We start from the raw sequence: 1108 nt of genomic DNA, 5'->3' as shown, positions 1-1108 counted from the left end.
TGCCGTGATATCATCCAGTCATTTATTAACCGACCATTTAAATAATTATAAGGTAGTCATACAAACTCATTTGCAACAAGAAGGAATTGATGCTTCTTTTCTCAATAATGTACATTATTCTCCAGGTTTAGAGGCTCTATCGTCTAGCAAACAGAGAGATAATTATTATTTCAAACACATGGTAACTTATGTTAAACCTGAGGAACTCTTGTTAGGAAAACGGAGAAGAGTCGTAAAGGGTGTTATCAAAACAATATCAGATTTCGGGTACATAGTTCCGTTCAAAAAGAATTTAGAAAATCTTTTGAATATGCCTGAAATGTTTAATTTCATTAAAACGCCACATAAGTCTCCCGATGATTTTGTGCACGATGTATGCGACGGGGAATACATACAAGGCAACACATTGTTTAATGATCACCCGAGTGCCATTCAGATAGCTTTAAGCACTGAAATTGTCAATCCTCTTGGCACAAATATAAAGAAACACAAGATCTCTTTATACTACTTTTCTATACTAAATATCCCTCCTCAATTTAGATCCAGGATCAACTCAATTCAACTTCTCGCTATAGCTAAAAGCAAACTAGTTAAGTTCCACGGCGCCACCAAATTGTTGTTAAATGACTTCATAAGTACTGTTAACCAAATGTCCACTTCTGGATTACGTTTGATCATAAACAGAGAAGAAAGGGTCATTTTTGGGACTCTCGTCCTCGTGTCGGCGGATACACTGGCAGCTCATGAGTTAGGTCAATTTAAAGAGGGCGTAGCTTTTGCATTGAAGTGCTGCAGGCATTGTAACATTGAAACTGAATTTCTCCGTACAACAATCACTGAGTCCGAGTGCCATTTACGAGATACAATCACACATAGGGACAGGTGTGTTCAGTTGGATTCTTTGAATGGAAAAACAAAAACATATTGGAGTAAAATCTGGGGAATTAATGGAACGAGCTGTTTACTAGATATAAATAATTTTGAATTCATTTGGGGTCTAGCCCAAGACCCAATGCACATACTTCTAGAAGGTGTCGTGCCATATTATATGGCCCTGGCTTTATATAACTTCATATATGTCGGAAACTTCTTAACTTTGATCAGCTTA

At 37.0% G+C, this 1108-nt stretch overlaps 1 protein-coding gene across 1 annotated transcript in view; it reads left to right on the top strand.

Moving 5' to 3' along the window:
* Positions 1-178: 178 nt before the first annotated feature.
* Positions 179-1108, top strand: part of LOTGIDRAFT_176278 (hypothetical protein) — a gene marked incomplete at both ends in the record, with an annotated part of 6262 nt that continues 5332 nt past the window's right edge. Inside the window, one exon of the mRNA XM_009068544.1 lies at positions 179-882. Within this exon, the coding sequence (XP_009066792.1) occupies positions 179-882 (704 nt within the window). The remainder of the gene's footprint in view (positions 883-1108) is intronic.

This window comes from Lottia gigantea, assembly GCF_000327385.1.
Source record: "Lottia gigantea unplaced genomic scaffold LOTGIsca_900, whole genome shotgun sequence".
Lineage (NCBI taxonomy): Eukaryota > Metazoa > Mollusca > Gastropoda > Lottiidae > Lottia > Lottia gigantea.
Note: the sequence above shows the minus strand (reverse complement) of the source record. Positions and strands in the feature narration are given on the sequence as shown.